Below are 16,547 nucleotides of genomic sequence, written 5' to 3'. Positions count from 1 at the left end.
TAACAGAGTTAGAAAAGTCAGTGGGCTTGCTGGGAAAGAAAGGGGAATGGTCAAAATGTAGTTTTATTTGTCTAAGGAGATGGTTGGCTATTGCTGGCCCTTTCTTCTGAAGGTAAATGGACTGCATTGACAAATCTCCCAGATCACTATTAGGTAGAAATTCTATTAACAATTTTAACACTTTTTAAGTAATGTACATAATTTAATCTTCCTAACAATCCTATGAAGCAGCTACTATTATCCCCATTTCATAGATAAGGAAACTGAGGCATATATGTGTTAATTAAATTGCCTAAGGCCGCCATTAGGTAACCTAGCTGAGATTCAAACAAAGGAGTCTGGCTTCAAAATCCATGTTCTTATTCACTCCATAATATTGCCACTCCTATCTAAATAGAATTTCAGAATTTTTCATTCCTGGTAAACTCCACTATCTCATTTAATCCTAATTCACTAATCCTAATCCTCACTTCACTATGGTAAAATATCAGAAGTTTTAAAGTAGATTTCAGAGCATTGCTTATCTTAAAAGGCAGCCACCATTGTCTTAAAGCCACTAGCTCAAATAGTGTTAGCTGGTTTAGGTAATGTATGTGTTGAGTCCTTTTGGAGAGGATATGGGAGTCAGGATCCCTAGCCCTTTCATTAACAAAAGACTGTTACATTCTACTTTTCAAAAATCCTACTATATAAAGCGTGGGATCCTGGGCCTCTAGAACGGATGAGTTTCAGGATATAATGTCCAAAACAGAGGCAAAAAGAATTGTATATGTGCCTATGTTCTTTTTTCTGAAAAGGGAAATTTACACCTTTATAATAATCTATCTAAATTATGTATTCCAAAAATAAAATAATTGATTAACCTAGGTCACAGCTGTCTTCCAATGGTGTGAATACAATCTCTATGGCATTCAGCATTACTTAACACGTCATATTTTCCTGAATTATTTGAGAAAAGGAAGTCAGAAAGTAGCAGTAATACTGCTGTGGCTACTTTGCCGACGGGGGAGCAGAGTTTGCTTCTCCTACAATTGCCCTTCGCGTATCAAAAATGCCTCGACTTGGGGGACAGCAAGGGGTCGGCTATCTTAGGACTGCATGGCTCAGAGAAGAGAGTTCCTGCCAGGCCAGCGAGTCCTATTCTAAATTCATACCCTTATTTAGACCTCGTCACCACCCCAGACTGGAAACACCCGAACCGCTCACTGGTTAAAGGAAGTGACTGCCGGCAGCTCCTGACCCGGAATCGGATCCTGGTCCCGCCCCCTCCGCCAGGCTTCGTTCTGCAACAGGCGTGGGTCACGCTGTCGCTCGCTCTCTTTCTGCCGCCATCTTGGTTCCGCGTTCCCCGCACAGTAAGTGCTGTCTTCGTCACGACTTTTTATCCGTAGCCATCCGCCTTTCTTGCGGGCTGAGCCGCCCCGAGGACTGGGAACTAAGGAGAATTGGAGGTTTTATGGGGCCACCGGGTTCCTACTCAGCCCTGGGCAGTGTGGCCTTGGTGCCTCCGGACAAAATGGGGTCTGCTGTTGGTGTCCTGGCAAAAGCAGGGCAGAAAGGCCGTAGGCCGCGAGTCCAGGGCTGGGGAGATGGGAGCCGTTGCGGCGTCGGGGATGGAAGTGGGTTGCGTCTGGTGTTGGGAACCGCTTCACGAGAACCTAGAGGAGGTTAAGGGGTCACAGCCTTGGAACAGCCCCCCGCACGCGCGCGCATACACACACACACACACACACACACACACACACCCTTTTTATTGTGACAAGCGAGTGTTGGGACCTAGGACATCCTGTTTCCCCTCCTGGGTCCCGAAAGTCGGCAAACGGGAGTCCTTGAGGCTCTAGCCCAGGAAGCGGGGCGGGGGCGAGGCGGGACGACGGTTCAAGGTAGCGTGTGAAGTCTCCCATCCCGTGCTCAGGAGCCAGACTGCGAGCCTCTCGCTCGGGTGGAGAACGCAGTGGTAATTGCTTCTGTGTAGGATTTGGAGTGTGGAATAAAATGAATCCCTGAGCACTGGGAAATCCGCTCTCTGCAGAGTGAAGAGGAGCGGTAAAAGGTGGTGGTTCTCCTGATCAAAAATGTGAGGGTTACGTCGTGTTTTTCACCTATTCCAGCTGCTTTGGGGAGGGTTGTCCCACGCTTATGGTTTTCTAACAGCCCTCCGCAGTTGGAAGCTTGACTCTGGGTTGGGCAGCAGAACGGATCCGAGTCATTTCAGGCCTCCTTTTTATTCCCTTCAGAAATGCCCGGTGAAGCCACAGAAACCGTCCCTGCTACAGAGCAGGAGTTGCCACAGCCCCAGGCTGAGACAGGTAGGTTCCCCTAGACCCCTTGCCCTTGATTAAGATTGTAAGATTGACCCTAAAACCACTTGGTGGGTTAAGTGACAAATAGAATATACTTGTGTTTTTCAGTGTTGACTCTCATTAAGGAAGATCGGGTTGTAGCTTTACCAGGGAGTAGAGTCCATAATAGTAGCTTTCCTGAAAGGACTTGCTTACAGAGTGGAATAAAAACCGTATATTTAAGATTCGGGAACATTAAAAGCTCCCTGGCTTGCTTTGTAGGTTATGACAGCTGCCTCAAAGGTAGCTCTGTTGTGGAACCCTCCCCTCACATAGGAAAACTGAGCAGGAAAGGGACTCTTGATTCTTACCTGTTGGAACTAGGTGACACACTGGCAGGTCCAGGAAACCTGAGCTTTTGTGAAGTTCCAGCCAGCAGGTTGCATCAAGGTTTTAGATGGCAGTGCTTGGCATTGTGCCATCATCACATGCCTGGATAAGATGTTTGCTGACCGTAAATGTGTCCTACTGGGCCCCAGGGCCCTCCTAGATTGGTTAACTTGTTTTATGGATTGGTGCTGAGATGTTTCTAGCGTGCTGGAACAGTGCCTGCATCAACAGCTTACCTGGAACCCAGAATTGAAATAGAGCCTTCCTTTGACTGCTCTTCGGCTTTGGAATTAATGAATGTAGAACATAGTGTAAGGCAGGTTTTGAATTCTGATTAAAATACATTTCTATAAAACTTGAGAAGGGGGAGGGAAAAAAACTTTTTTATGATAGTCTTCTTGCTGATTAGTTGTGCAGAACTAAATGAAGGGAATTTTCAGGCTGTGACCTCCATCCTCACCTTTTTTTTCCCCCCTTTATGGTAAATTCATTATTGTTTTTTTAAACTCCACCTGTGACTTAACGGCAATTTTTATCTCCTTTGGGAATTAAAATAGAGTTGTTTATAGTTGAAAGCATTAAGGTTCTCCCTCCCCACCTGTCTGATTTTAGCAGCTGAAGGGATTAATACAGCTGCTAGCAAAGAAAAAGGAGGGGGCCTCTGAGCTGGGAAGTAAGCTATATGAAATCCTTGAACTGCAAGGGACTTAAGGTAAAGATAAAGGACTGGTCTCTAAAAGATTCTGTAGTTTCAGTGCTAACAAAACTTTAGAGAATCTCAGCTTGATTTTACAAACGTGGAGACTGAAATTCAGATGAATTTAGAATAATCTGGATCAAGCTTCAAAACTAATGCTATTTGCTTCTGAAGCAATCCTTAGTGCTGTTAAACTTATTCCTGAATATTTTGAGATTGCACAGTAGGTTAGATGATAATATTAAGTAAGTGCCAGTGATGAACACTTGGAGTTTTTTTAATACATAACTATAATTAAATAATTATTAGAATGAATGAGGAAAATGCCTTGGGATTGGTTATGGTATCTAAAGCAAGTAATTTGGGCCTTAATCCCGTCTTGAGGTCCAGTGAGAGGAAAACATTCTAAGTTTCAAATTCTGATTAATATGTTTGAGAACATTTGCACTGTAATCACAAGACTTTGACCTACCAACTCTTGAGGAAAAACTGGTTGAGCCACCTGTCTTTTCTGTAGTGGGATACTTTTGGTTGAGTAAATTTGGATGCTATAAGCGCTTTTTTTTTTTTTTTTTTTTAAATAATACTCCCTTCTAGGTGTTGAGCATTTGTTGGTCTAATCCTGTGTTACCTCCTGATTAGTAAGCATGGTATTTTTTCATAATTTAGAAGATCTTTTGCTTAGCTTTACTCTAGTGCACATAGTGCCTATTTTGGCAGAATGGCATACTCATCCGGTTTACGGGGTGGGGATCCAATGTATTTTCTCCACTCCAGTTTCCTACTTTCAAAATAGAACCACAGTCTGGTTTATCAAGTTGGGTTACAGTTTCATAATACAGTTCCTATCCTTGTGACTAAGCTGTCTCTCGTGGTCTAATTCATCTTAGATTGTTTGGAGACCTAACATTACTTAGAGACTGTAGAGTCCACCCATTTGTGGTTGGTTTTTTGTTTGACTTGGGTAAGTAAAATGAGGTATAGGGAGGCTAAGTGAAGTAGTAGTTAATACATAGTATTAAGAGTCAGATTTTTCCTGACTTAGTGGAAGCCTGAGCATTAAAAGTTCTGTTTTTTATCATTCAGCTCTGATTCCCCATCATTATTGCCACTGACTATCTTCCTTGTTCCAGTTTTCAGTATTTGTTTCAGTTAGTTCATACTCCTTGGGTAAACAGGGTAGAACTGTTCTAGTCGTGTTTCTATGGCCTGTGAGAAAGACTTAGGGTTTGTTTGAGGAGGGAAGGGAAGAGCACAACTGGGAAAGGGTAGAAAGCATGCTGTTCCCAACTTACTCCTGGGCCTGTGCTCCCCATTTAGAGACTAATAGGCTGCTCTTAGACTGTTCTTCACCCTAAAATATTTCACTTACTTTAGTAGAACTTGGGAAATGTGGGAGATGAGGAGAGGGATGTATTCTTACTTGACCACTGAAGAATGTTTGGGGAAGATTGCTGTTGCTTGTCACCTTTGTCTAATCCTGTGTGGTGACTTTCATTCTCAGATTTAAAATTTCGATGTTTTCTGTGAGGCATGTTGTACCAAGTTGGGCTGTATAACTCACCTTTGTTTTTTTCCTTCCCTTTCCTCCTTTATCCCCTTTTTTTTTTTTTTGCTTTTCTCCTCCAGCTTTGCTTCCTGTGTCTTCAGCCTTGAGTGTCACTGCTGCTTTAGGGCAGCCTAAACCTACCCCTACCCCTACCCCACCTTGTTCCCTGGCCTCCCAACAATGCCCTCTGGCAACCCCTAACCAGCCTTCCTCATTCCTTTCTCCCTCTACTATTGCCTCAACCCCTTTTGAAGCTCCTTTTCCTGAGTCATCCACTGGGACAGCCCTGCCTTTGGGAGCTGCCCCTCCCCCCGCTGGCACCCCAGCTTTCCTACCAAACCTAATAGGGCCTCCCATCTCCCTAGCTGCCTTAGCTCTGGCCTCTCCCATAATAACTCCAACTCTGAAAGGTGTTCATTCCTCTTCAGCTCCCTTGGCTCTGGTGGCCTTGGCTCCCCACTCAGTTCAGAAGAGCTCTGGCTATCCACCTGACCCTCTTAGTTCACCTCCTTCAGTTGCTGTGATCGAGTCAGGGTCAGTGACATCTCTGTCAGCTCCAGTTGCTTCCTCAGAACCAAAGCCCTCTCCTCTTCAAGCTCCCTCTCAAGTAGTCCCTAATCCAAAAGGTACCCCCAGCTCTCCAGGTATAGTCAGTGCTGTTACTTCCCATCTTGTAACTCCTTTGGCCTCTCTTCAGTCTGGACTAGCCTCATGTCCTCAGATGCCACCTGCCACTCCCCTAGCCATCCCTTCCCCTCAGGTCAAAGGCATCCCTATTTCCTCAGCTCTGACTTCTCCACAAAACCCTGCAAGCCTCAGCCTAAAGGGACCCATTAGTCCACCTGCTGCTTTATCTCTTTCAACTCAGTCTATTCCTGTGGCTCCTCATGCCCCCCCAGTTTTCCTCACTTCTCTTGGTTCTCCTGTTCAACCTTCAGGTTCTAATATTCTGTCAGATCCCATAGAGGATACTGTTTCTGTAGATCATTCTTCCACGGGTACCTCTTACCCTTCTCAGAGATCTCTAATTCCTCCCCTTCTTTCCAAAATTGAGGTGGTTCCTACTGCTGTGGCTGCTTTTCCGGTGGGGGCTCCAACTTCCCCTCTGGCTCTGTCTGCTGACAAAGGCCTCTCTACTATCACTGACATAGCCTCCTCCAATGTAGCTACCTCTTCTCTGTTATCTCCTACAGCCTCTCTCATTCTCAAAGACTCTCCTAGTGCTGCTCATCAGCCTTTGGTGGCCCAGATTCTCGGTTCTTCTCCAGGGAGGCCAGGCTTGAAAGAAGCTCCTGTTTCTTCTGTTGGAACCACCCCACTTGGGATGGCTAACTCCTCTACAGTTTCTGCAGCACCTGTTACCTTTGAGGTAGCTACTTGTGTCTCTCTTCCAGTTTTATCAGGTCCCATGAGCAGTAAGGACTCAGTTTCCCAAATTGCCTTGGTTATGGCGCCTGTGGCTCCCAAAGAGCTTCCTACTCCTCAGGTAACCACCACTTTGGGAATACCAGTCTCTCAACCTCTGCCAGCCCCCGAGGACCCCAAAAGTCTCCCTGTTTCACCAGCCCTGGCAGCCCCTAAAAATCTCCCTTCTCTCCAAAGTACATCATCTTCTCTGGAGATAGCTGTTTCTCCTGAAGCCACCTTAGCAAAGAAAAGCTTCCTAGAGCCTCTCCCTGTAGTTAAGCCAGCCAGTACTACTACCTCTTCTCTGGGGGTCAACTCCCCAACCTTTATAATCAAGACAGATTCTTATGCAAGCCCAGATCCAACTAGTGTGCTTCTCAAAAGTTCTCTCACTACCCCAACTGTAACTACATTTCCTTTGGAAAGCACTGCCATTGATGGGATGGCTCCTACAACTGCCAAAGGTACCTCCCCTCCTACACCTGTAGCCAGTCCTTTTCTAGAAGGAGCTGTCTCTTTAGATTCTAAAAGCCACCCTGCCAAGAAGAGTACTTCCACTCTTACTACTTTACCTTTGGTCCCTCCAACCTCTGAAAGTTGCCCTGTGGCTCCAGCTGGGACTTTATCTCCCCAGAATGTTTCTGCTTCTCCAGCTACTGTGGCACAGGTCCCTGAAATTCCCAAGTCTGAGTCTTTTCCCCCTCTTCCTCCAGCTGGTATTCCTCAAGGTGCAAAGAAAGTTCATGATATTTCTCAAACTTCAGCATTGGCACCTGTGGCTTCCTCTCCTGAAGGGTACCCAGCTGAGGACTCTGGGGCTTCTGTTACTGCATCTTCCAAAGGAACTTACCTAACTGACTCCCCATCTCCTTTAGGGACTAGTGTGTCTCCTCAAAGCAAAAGAACTCCAACCAAGAAGGGTTCAGCTACTACTACCTTAAGTCTTGCTCCTTCTGTTTCTAAAAGTGTACCTGCTATCCCTGATACTCCTGCTGGAAATCTGTCATTCACTATTTCTCCAGTTGAAGCTTCCTCTCTTCCAGAGGCCAATCTTTCTTTTCATGTCCATAAAGGATCACTAGCCAAGAAGCATTCCCCTACTCCCCCATCCCCCAAAGAGGCTCCCATTCCCCTACCTATGTCTCCTGCTTCCCCCAAAGCGGGGCCAGCAACCCCATCCCCTAAAGAAACCCTAACTCCTCCACCTGTGACTCCTTCCTCCCCCAAAGGAGCCCCAGCAACTCCATCTCCCAGAGAGTCCCCAGCTACCCCATCTCCCAAAGAGGCCCCCACTCCCTCAGTTGTGGCTCCTCCTTCCCCCAAAGGGGGACCAGCAACCTCATTACCTAAAGAGACCCCCACTCCTCTAGCTGTGACTCCTTCCTCCCCCAAAGGACCCCCAACTACCCCACCTCCCAAAGGAGCCCTTACTTCCCCCAAAGGAGACCCAGCAACTCCATCTCCCGAAGAGCCCCTCACTCCATCAGCTGCGGCTCCTCCCTCTCCCAAAGGGGGCCCAGCAACCACATCTCCCAAAAGAGCCCCAGCTACCCCACCTCCAAAGGGGGGCTCCACTCCCCCAGCTGTGGCTCCTCCTTCCCCCAAAGGAGACCCAGCAACTCCATCTCCTGAAGAGCCCCTCACTCCATCAGCTGCAGCTCCTCCCTCTCCCAAAGGGGGCCCAGCAACCACATCTCCCAAAAGAGCCCCAGCTACCCCACCTCCAAAGGGGGGCTCCACTCCCCCAGCTGTGGCTCCTCCTTCCCCCAAAGGAAACCCAGCAACTCCATCTCCCGAAGAGCCCCTCACTCCGTCAGCTGCGGCTCCTCCCTCTCCCAAAGGGGGCCCAGCAACCACATCTCCCAAAAGAGCCCCAGCTACCCCACCTCCAAAGGGGGGCTCCACTCCCCCAGCTGTGGCTCCTCCTTCCCCCAAAGGAGACCCAGCAACTCCATCTCCCGAAGAGGCTCCTGTTCCCTCAGCTCTGACTCCTTCCTCCCTCAAAGGGACTCCAGCCCCCATAAGAGCTCCAGCTATCCCACCTCCCAAAGGGGATTCCACTCCCCCAGCTGTGGCTCCTCCCTCCCCCAAAGGAGGCCCAGCAACTCCATCTCCCAAAGGAACCTCAGCTACCCCACCTCCCAAAAGAGATTCCACTCCCCCAGCTATGGCTCCTCACACCCCCAGAGAGGCCCCAGCAAATCCACTCAAAGGAGCCTCCACTCCCTCAGCTGTGGCTCCTCCCTCCCCCAAAGGGGGCCCAGCAACTCCATCTCCCAAAAGAGCCCCAGCTACTTCACCTCTCAAAGGAGACCCTACTCCTCCATCTGTGGCTCTTCCCTCCCCCAAAAGAGCCTCAGCAACTCTGGTCCCCAAAGAGTCTCCAGCAACCCCAGACCCCAAAGAGGTCCCCACTTCCCCAGCCATGGCTCCTTCCTCCCCCAAAGGGGGCCCAGCAAGTCCATCTCCCAGAAGAGCCCCAGCTGCCCCATCTCTCAGAGGAGAACCTACTCTGCCATCTGTGACTCCTCCCTCCCCAAAAAGAGCCTCAGCAACTCCAGCCCTCAAAGAGGTCCCTACTCCCTCAGCTGTAACTCCTCCCTCCCCCCAAAAGTCTCTAGCCCCCAAAGGGGGGCCAGCAACCTCATCCTCCAAAGGGGCTCCCACTCCCCCAGCTGTGATTCCTCCCTCCCCCAAAGAGGCCTGTACTTCCCCAGTTTCAGTCACATGTCCCTTGGGCTCCACTGCACCTCAGGCATCTAAAGGGCCCCCAATAAAGAAAGGCCCCACGGCTCTCAAAGCAGTGCTTGATGCTCCAGCTCTAGAAAGTGCACCACTCATCACAGCTCCCACCCAGAAGAAGAGTTCTATTTCACCTCCTGTGTGCCCAGATCCCTCAACTCAGAATGGTACTAAAGGATCCCTTCCTACAGTGGCTCCAGCTCCTCTACTGACAGTCTGCACTCAGAAAGGTTCTCCAAAGGCTCCAAAAGCCCTCCCTATTTCTCTTTTAAAGGGCAAAGACTCTTTCCATTCCCCAAAGGGCCCCTTGGCTCCTCCTGAGTCTGAGACGTCTACCCCTTCAGTAGCAGCTGCCCCAGAGAAGGTCCTTCCTAAAGCTGGATCTGCATCTGTCTCTCCAGCACCTACCCCATCAGTCTCTCTGCCTCTTGCTCCCTCCCCAGTTCCCCCTTTGCTCCCTAAACAGCAATCTCTGCCGTCCTCACCTGGGCTGGTGCTGGAATCACCCCGTAAGCCCTCAGCCCCTGCTGATGAGGATGAGCTGCCGCCTCTGATTCCCCCGGAACCAATCTCGGGGGGAGTGCCTTTCCAGCCGGTCCTCGTCAACATGCCCACCCCCAAACCTGCTGGGATCCCTGCCCCAACCCCCTCTGCCAAGCAGCCTGTTCTGAAGAATAATAAGGGTATTTGCCTTGGCTTGCTGTGTGCATGGTGTGTTGCCCACAACCCTCCGGGGGCTACCCACCGATACTAACCGTAGGATGCGCCGCTCTCTCCAGTATATCTGCTTGTGTTTGGACATAAAACGATAAGTTTAAATGCAAAAGCTCTAGGAATGTGAAACAATCTTGGTTTTCACCTCAGATAGTCTGTTGTATACCATCCTGTGTAATGTGGTTCAGACTAACTCTGGATCTGCCATCTTTTTTACCTAACTGATCTGACATTGAAAACCAAGATCTTCTAGACCTTTAATTTGCTCTAATCTCTACTACATCACTAACTTTGTCCCTGGGCCTGGGATTTGCTAAAATATTGGGAAATCTAGAACTACTTGAATTTCTTTTCACATCTTAGACTTAGTAATAACCAGTGCCCAGGGACTCCCTTTTCTTAAAAGACCTATTTTTCCTAGCCTGGGAATGGTGCAGGTGTATGCTTTTTCCCTTAGTAGTCTATTAATGCTTGGCCTTTGAATTGAGGGAGACTTAAATATGTGAATTATTTTTGGAAGAAATGGAAGAGGTCACAGGACAGTATCTAGTAGAGGTGGCTACAGAACTGTAGATCAGCATTTTTGAGAATCTTCAAGCTGTGTTGATTAGATCAAACTGCTAGGGTGAGTGGTTTGAAAATAAGGCTAAATGTGTGTACACAACTGCTTTTGGCCTCCTCCAACCCATTTTAAAAGATGAGGGGAAATCGTCCCCCACCCCCACCCCCAGTCTGCCTCCACAATGTGATCTTACTTTTTTTTCACTTAAGTATATCTGGAGGCACAGTGTTTACCAGAACCTTTCTAAGACGGTTGGGCTCTTAGGTAGAATTTGGCGTTACATAAGTCATTGGTGTTTACCTGTGCCAAGAAGTGAAGACCTTGAGGGAAAGGAAGCAGTTATATAAACTGCTCGGCTGTATCTAGTAATTACCTCTCATTTCTGGGGCTGGGTCTTTAATAGATGTGTACACACTAGTTTGTGACTGAGTTGGGGGCTGTCATATCAGTACGAGCTGGCTTCATACAGGTCAGTTGGTTTACATTTAATTTTGCGAGGTCTAGCATAAGCCAGTGACCTCTAGTCTGGGGAGGCCATGGTGAGGTGCCTCTTCCTTGTAATCTTTACTATAAAATAGTAAAAGTAACTTGTCTTCTTAGGGTCTGGAACAGAATCTGATAGTGATGAATCAGTACCAGAGCTTGAGGAACAGGATTCTACACAGGCAACTACACAACAAGCCCAGGTAGGTACTCTCTTTTTTTTTTTAATAAATTTACTTATTTATTTATTTATTTATTTTTGGCTGTATTGGGTCTTCATTGCTGCGTGTGGGCTTTCTCTAGTTGCGGCGAGCGAGGGTTACTCTTTGTTGCGGTGTGTGGACTCCTCATTGCGGTGGCTTCTCTTATGGAGCGCGGGCTCTAGGCGCATGGGCTTCGGTAGTTGTGGCACGTGGGCTCAGTAGTTGTGGCTCACGGGCTTAGTTGCTCCGTGGCATGTGGGATCTTGCCGGACCAGGGCTCAAACCTGTGTCCCCTGCATTGGCAGGCGGATTCTTAACCACTGCACCAGGTGGGTATTCCCTTAACTTACTAGTGTAAGTACTTGGGTCAAGGAAGCATTGGAGAACCAGTGTTGATCAGAGAAGCTGACTTATGTATTTGGAGCTGTGAACCTTCGTAAAGGGAAAACCGCATGGGGATTGTGGTATCCAGCTCTTACATTCCAGTTTACTCATAGCTGTTTGATCTTCTTAGCTGGCAGCGGCAGCTGAAATCGATGAAGAACCAGTCAGTAAAGCAAAACAGAGCCGGAGTGAAAAGAAGGCACGGAAGGTAAGAGTTTAAGTTATAAAGAAGGATTAAAGGTGCTGATGAAGCACCTTTCGAGAGGGGAAACTGTAGTGGAACTCTTGGTAGTGGTAGAATCACGTTTAGTTAAACTAACAGAAGTTACTATGGCAGAAAGCCCAGGAGGCCTGGAAATCAATTCTGTATTGCTATATAAATTTTTCTTAGCCCACAGAAAGTCTTTGCTTCGAATGTAGTTTTATTATGTTCCTTACTTCCTGAAGCTGCTTCTAAAGAAGTTGAAAGCCTGATGTTCTTTTTTATTCTTTAGGCTATGTCCAAACTGGGTCTTCGACAGGTTACAGGGGTTACTAGAGTCACTATCCGGAAATCTAAGAATATCCTTTTTGTCATCACAAAACCAGATGTATACAAGAGCCCAGCTTCAGATACCTACATAGTTTTTGGGGAAGCCAAGGTAAGGAAAGTTTTCTTGGGAGTTGCTCTAGACCAGGGTTTCTCAACCTCAGCGCTATTGACATTTTGGGTCAAATAATTCTTTGTTGTGGAAGGCTGTCTGTTTAGCAACATCACTTGCAGTTGTGATGACCAACAAAATCTCCAGACTTTTGACAGATGTCCACTGGGGAACAAAATCACCCCCACAGTGGAGAACCACTGCTTTAGACCTAAGTTATTTCTTTGTCTACAGTAATACATAATCCAAGTGAGGCCACGTGATTTAAAGCTACGTAGTAAGTTAATGTGAAGTGGGTTTAAGAGCGGGAGTTTGGAAAAGATATAAATGATTTCTTTGATTTGCTGCTGATCGATCTACTCACATGAATCTCTGTATTTTCTGCCCTATAGATCGAGGATTTATCTCAGCAAGCACAGTTAGCAGCTGCTGAGAAATTCAAAGTTCAAGGTGAAGCTGTCTCAAACATTCAAGAAAACACACAGACTCCAACTGTACAAGAGGAGAGTGAAGAGGAAGAGGTATATAAGGAAATCTTTTGTGCTTTTAATCCTCACAAGATAATATTATGTTTGTATTGATGGGTGGATTCTATATTATTTTAGGCTCTTGAACTCCATTAAGAACTAGATTCAGGAGATGCCTGACAGAACTACTGAAGTTGTTCTTGCCTTTAGTTTATTAAGTGTTTTTTCTCTCTCTTTTAGGTTGATGAAACAGGTGTGGAAGTTAAGGACATAGAATTGGTCATGTCACAAGCAAATGTGTCGAGAGCAAAGGCAGTCCGAGCCCTGAAGAACAACAGTAATGATATTGTAAATGCTATTATGGTAAGTGTCCAAGCCTTTATTCCTTGACTCCCTCTGCCCTAACCAATCGTGGGTGACTTTATTTTCTGTGCTTAATATCAGCCAATTAGGAAGCCTCTTTCCAAAGCCTATTCTGAGTTGCCTCAGGTTTTAGTGACCTGAATTCTCTCAATTTGCCTGTAAGGACCTCTGATGATCTGTTTTCTCTTACAGGAATTAACAATGTAACCATCTTGAAAAGAGGACCTTTTTTTGGTGTTTCAAAAGAGTAACTGCAGCTGGGTTTGAAATTTGTACTGTTTCTATCATTAATAAAGTTATGGCTTCTTGTTGGATGAACTCGGTGGGTGCTTGATCTCTTCCCCCTAAAAAACATGAAAGCTCTAGAAATGAAAAGGTTTAGTACTGCAGGTTCCCCTCTTAAAAACTCAGCCTTTTCACCTCTTGTGAGAAGATACTGTTCAGGCTATCTATCAGGAACTTCTTGTTCTCAGAGACAACTGTAAGTTTCTCATTTCTTTCCCAGATGTTAACTAGTAGCAAATCCTGATTCTTCTTCTTCTTTTTTTTTTTTTTTTTTTTAATAAATTTATTTATTTTTTATTATTTATTTTTGGCTGCATTGGGTCTTCGTTGCAGTGCGCGGGCTTCTCATTGCGGTGGCTTCTCGTTGCAGAGCATGGAGGCACACGGGCCTAGTTGCTCCACGGCATGTGGGATCTTCCCAGACCAGGGCTCAAACCTGTGTCCCCTGCGTTGGCAGGCGGATTCTTAACCACTGCGCCACCAGGGAAGTCCCTGATTCTTCTTTATTTAATAATTATCCCCTTCTCTGACCTACGATCTTTCTGAATACATATTGGGCCTCGTCTGGCCTCTGTGGCAAGCATTTCGTGTTGGTTACATCTTGTCATGTAAGAGCTTGGTACAGAGTTGGAGAGAATGCATAATGGATGGGGGTGAAATGACAGTACTTTGAAGCAAATGAAAAGGTACCTCATGAAGGAGAGATTTTGACTATTGATATACAGTACAAGCGCTCTGCTCTTAGACATACACTGTACAGGCATATATTAATCTACAAAGTAAATTATGAGTAGGGTAGCCATAGTTACGCTAGGATTATAAATGAAAACCAGAACTGTACCAGGCAAACTGGTACATACAGTTAGCCAGTTTGTGATAAATATAGTTAGCTCTATAGAAGTCCTAAGAAGAATAAAATTTCTGCATTTAGGTTGTTAGGAAATGGTTTGGGGGAAAGTGGAGCGCTTAAAATTTGGAAATAGGAAGACTACAAGTAAATGTAGAGTCAAGAATCCTAAAATGAATAAGTGTTAAGACACTTAGAACGAATATTGGAATAATAAATTAGACTAACATTGCTGAAGGCTTTTGGAACTAAAGTTTAGATCTTTTTATTATTATTATCTCAGTCTCTTTGAGAAAGTAGGCATTATTTTAGCAGTTGTGATTAAAAGCTGAGGACCAAAGAGGTTAAATGACTTCCACAAAGACCAGAGCCCTTTCGCTGTGGTAGGCTACCCTGGAGAAGCACAGATGGGTATCTGGGGGAGGAGGATGATCTGCTTCCATTTCACTGGAGTAGAACAAATTAGATCATTAAATGAACAAAGTCTCAGGAGGCTGAAGTCTGCCAAGTCTGAGTCAGCCTAGTAATTCTCATTTCAGGAAGAAATTAGGGATATTAACTCATTTCCTCACCCTTCCCTCTATAGAGTTAACAAACTGCCAATTCTTGGTTACATTTTTAGAGAAGTATCTTGTTGAAGGCTATTACTGCCACTGGTAACTCTAATGCTCTTTATTCCCACCTCAAAGACCTTGCTATTGCTACCCCTTCTACCATGTATTACTGGCAAACCTCAGAGATGTGGGTTCGGTTGCAGACCACCACAATAAACAAATACCACAATACAGTGAGTCATGAAATTTTTTTGGTTTTCCAGTGCATATAAAAGTTATGTATACACTACATTGTAGTCTATTAGCGTGCGATACCATTATGTCTAAAAAACAGTGTACAACAAGTCCCCTACATATGAACAAGTTCCGTTCTGAGAGCACATTCATAAGTCCAGTTTGTTCGTAAGTCCAATAATTAGCCTAGGTACCCAACTAACAATCGGCTATGTAGTACTGTACTGTAACAGGTTTATAATATTTTTCACACAATACATAAAAAGCAAACATTTTTAATCTTACAGTACCTTGAAAAGTACAGTAGGTACAGTACAATAGCTGGCATACAGGGGCTGGCATCGAGTGAACAAGAAGAGTTACTGGAGGACGGAGAGGAGGTGGGAGATGGTAGAGCTGAAGGACCGTCAGCAGTAGGAGACAGAGGGCAAGCTGCAGTTTCACTCACCTGACATTGATGGCACAGGTTCTGGTTCCTTGCTGGTTTCAATTCCATCTATCCTCTTGAAAAAACAATCCAGTGATGTCTGGGTAATAGCTCTTTTTTTCTAGTCATAGATGACACGGTAGCACTGGATTGCTTTCTGAACGGCTGCTGCAGCTTTCATGTACCGTTCTACGTTCAGGCCCTGTGCCTCAAAAACTAACAGTGCTGCCTCAAGTAAAGAAAATCCCCTTGCCATTTCCTGTGTCATGAATCTCTTCGGTTCTTCAGTTACTTCTTCCTCTTGTCTCTTTGTCCTTTCTCTGGGCTTCCAATTCCATTGTTACCACTTGGCACTTGTTAGCAGTACCAGCTATATCACCACTGCTTTGACGCTTGCTTCTGGACATCCTGGGCTTGGTAAAGATACTGTACTACTGTACTGTATACAGTACTGTACAGTAAAGTACACAGAAGCACAACCACTTTTGGATGAACGCACATGACAGCGTACACCAGACACGTGAACTAACTTACGTGATTGGACAAGCGAACGCATGTTTGCATCTTTGAAAGTTCTCAACTTGAAGGTTCGTATGTAGGGGACTTACTATACAGGGACTTCCCCAGCGGGCCAGTGGTTAAGACTCCACGCTTCCACTGCAGGGGGCGCAGGTTCAATCCCTGGTCAGGGAACTAAGATCCCACATGCTGTGCAGCATGGACAAAAAATAAATAATTAAAATAGTGTACATACCTTACTTAAAGAATACTTTATTGCCAAAAAATTCTAACCATCATCTGAGCCTTCAAGCAAGTCATAATTTTTCTTTTTACTGGTGGAGGGTCTTGATGTTGAAGGCTACTGACTGATCAGGTGGGGATTTCTGAAGGTTGGGGTAACTGTTTTTTTGGCCACACCACACGGCTTGCAGGATCTTAGTTCCCTGACCAGGGATAGAACCCTGGTCCTCAGCAGTGAGAGTGTGGAGTCCTAACCACTGGACCACCAGGGAACTCCCTGGGGTAGCTTTCTTAAATAAGACAACAATGAAGTTTGCCACATCGATTGACTTTTCCCTTCACGAATGATTTCTCTGCAATGCTGTTTTGATAGCATTTTCACCCACAGAACTTATGTCAAAATTGGAGTCAATCTTCTCAAACCCCCTGCTGCTATATCAACTAAATTTATGTAGTATTCTAAATTCTTTGTTGTCATTTCAAAATCTTCACAGTGTCTTCACCAAGAGTAGATTTCCATCTCAAGAAACTACTGTGCTCATCCATAAGAAGCAACTCATCCATTCACGTTCTAT

General features: G+C 45.8%; 1 protein-coding gene across 5 annotated transcripts; it reads left to right on the top strand.

The window, feature by feature from the left end:
• Positions 1 to 1,197: 1,197 nt before the first annotated feature.
• Positions 1,198 to 13,202, top strand: NACA (nascent polypeptide associated complex subunit alpha). 5 transcript variants are annotated; one of them, XM_082350890.1, is made up of 9 exons: positions 1,198 to 1,355; positions 2,238 to 2,309; positions 4,999 to 9,750; positions 10,944 to 11,029; positions 11,544 to 11,621; positions 11,908 to 12,054; positions 12,447 to 12,575; positions 12,762 to 12,884; positions 13,077 to 13,202. In XM_082350890.1, exons 2-9 carry the CDS (start codon positions 2,240 to 2,242, stop codon positions 13,089 to 13,091), a joined length of 5,400 nt encoding a protein of 1,799 aa, XP_082207016.1. In that variant the 5' UTR covers positions 1,198 to 1,355; positions 2,238 to 2,239; the 3' UTR covers positions 13,092 to 13,202. The 5 variants fall into 5 exon arrangements, with proteins under 5 accessions (XP_082207016.1, XP_082207018.1, XP_082207019.1 ...); XM_082350891.1 differs by having other exon boundaries at positions 1,231 to 1,355; positions 2,216 to 2,309; XM_082350893.1 differs by lacking the exon at positions 4,999 to 9,750 and having other exon boundaries at positions 1,213 to 1,355.
• Positions 13,203 to 16,547: the final 3,345 nt, after the last annotated feature.

Source organism: Balaenoptera borealis, assembly GCF_965194805.1.
Source record: "Balaenoptera borealis genome assembly, chromosome: 13".
NCBI classification, from domain to species: Eukaryota; Metazoa; Chordata; class Mammalia; order Artiodactyla; family Balaenopteridae; genus Balaenoptera; species Balaenoptera borealis.
Note: the sequence above shows the minus strand (reverse complement) of the source record. Positions and strands in the feature narration are given on the sequence as shown.

Bases quoted from the DNA above. Each gene is read 5' to 3' on its own strand.
- NACA (XM_082350890.1), top strand. From the start codon at position 2,240: ATGCCCGGTGAAGCCACAGAAACCGTCCCTGCTACAGAGCAGGAGTTG. The intron at 2,310-4,998 runs GTAGGTTCCCCT...TTTCTCCTCCAG, and splicing joins ACAGCCCCAGGCTGAGACAG to CTTTGCTTCCTGTGTCTTCA. The intron at 11,030-11,543 runs GTAGGTACTCTC...TGATCTTCTTAG, and splicing joins CAACTACACAACAAGCCCAG to CTGGCAGCGGCAGCTGAAAT.